General features: G+C 53.4%; 1 protein-coding gene across 1 annotated transcript in view; it reads left to right on the forward strand.

Annotated features, from left to right (window-relative positions):
- CALB2 (calbindin 2) overlaps window positions 1-1,350 on the forward strand; it is an 80,643-nt gene that overhangs the window by 66,305 nt on the left and 12,988 nt on the right. The window contains exon 6 of the mRNA XM_019505833.1: window positions 1,259-1,336. Within this exon, the coding sequence (XP_019361378.1) occupies window positions 1,259-1,336 (78 nt within the window). The remainder of the gene's footprint in view (window positions 1-1,258; window positions 1,337-1,350) is intronic.

A 1,350-nucleotide genomic window follows, 5' to 3' on the forward strand; every position in this document is an offset into this window, starting at 1 on the left:
GGGCACAGGGAGCTGAGCCTGGCACCACTGGTTCTCTTGGTCTCTGCCTTTCACCTGCCCCATGGGGCTACAATCAAGCCTGTGCTAGCTTCTGCTCCTGCTGCTGCTTCCATCCTATGTGCCTGCCTGCCTGCCTGGGGGGCTGCACCAAGTACACACTGGCTGCTACTGCTGCTCCCACCCCACCTGCCTGTCCTGTGCCTGCCCAACAAGACTTTGTGAGCAGTCAAGCATCTTCATGCCCCACCTCTATCCACAGGCTCAACCACCCAGCCATGTATGAGCAGGACCAAAGGCAGAGCCCACCCCACTCCCCTCAGTGCTGCAGCTTCCCCTCCCTGCCCTTGAGCACTGCAGCAGGGACAGGAAGATGAGTCACTGGAAGCCAGGGGAGTCCAGCAGTTCCCTAGGCAGTGGCAGCAGCAGCCTTGCCAAGAAGATACACCCACTGGCTGGGGCTGGCACCCTCTAGCAGGGGAGCTGCCCTAGGTGGGAGCAGGCAGAACTCAATCCCATGTAGAGCACAGGAGGGGCAGCTGCTGGCAGGGCTGGATACAATTAATTGGTGGGTGCCTGCCTGTGGGCCAGATCCAATCAGTTGGTGGTCCAGATCTGTCCCACGGGCCATATTTTGCCCACCCCTACTTTAGGTGGTAATGCAAAGTGAGAAATGGGTGACCTCCTGGGTGGCTTTCTTACACACAAGAGCTTATTGTGACCTGCATGAACAAACCTAAAGGTAAATTCAACCCTGGTGGAACTGGGTACAGTCCCCTTGTTTGATGGATACCAAAGCTGAATATGGCCCCTAGAGACACAGGGGAGCAGATGCTGCTTTCCTTTAATTATCTGAGGAATGAGTATCCCAAGATAACCTCTCCGTGCCCAATTTTAGTCCTAGAGAAATCCATGCTGAGCATTACAGTGCCATAAGACTGGCACAGCAGTGGGAGTACCGTGATACTAGCTACTGACCCAGTGATATCACTGCCACTTTGCCCTCTGAATATCCCAGCTCTGACATTTCCAGACCAGCTCTTGCACTCTGGCTGCCTCCTTTGGCTGGAAAGACATGGAATGGAATCTCCTTTGGGACCCATCAGTTCCATTCTCTGGTTGGCTATCAGGGTTTACGTGACACTGCCCCTTTGCTTTTAATGGAGGACAATGGGGACACCTTTTCCCTAGAAAGTGCCAGTGAATTTGTAACACTGGGCTTTAAATGTGTTGTCCCTCACAAGGTCCTTTCCTGTTTCAGGGCTTCCTGTCAGACTTGTTAAAGAAAGCAAACAGGCCCTATGATGAGCCAAAGCTGCTGGAGTATACACAGACCATTGTAAGTGAGGGCAT

Source organism: Gavialis gangeticus, unplaced genomic scaffold (genome assembly GCF_001723915.1).
Source record: "Gavialis gangeticus isolate Ggan-Ray unplaced genomic scaffold, GavGan_comp1, whole genome shotgun sequence".
Classification (NCBI taxonomy): domain Eukaryota; kingdom Metazoa; phylum Chordata; order Crocodylia; family Gavialidae; genus Gavialis; species Gavialis gangeticus.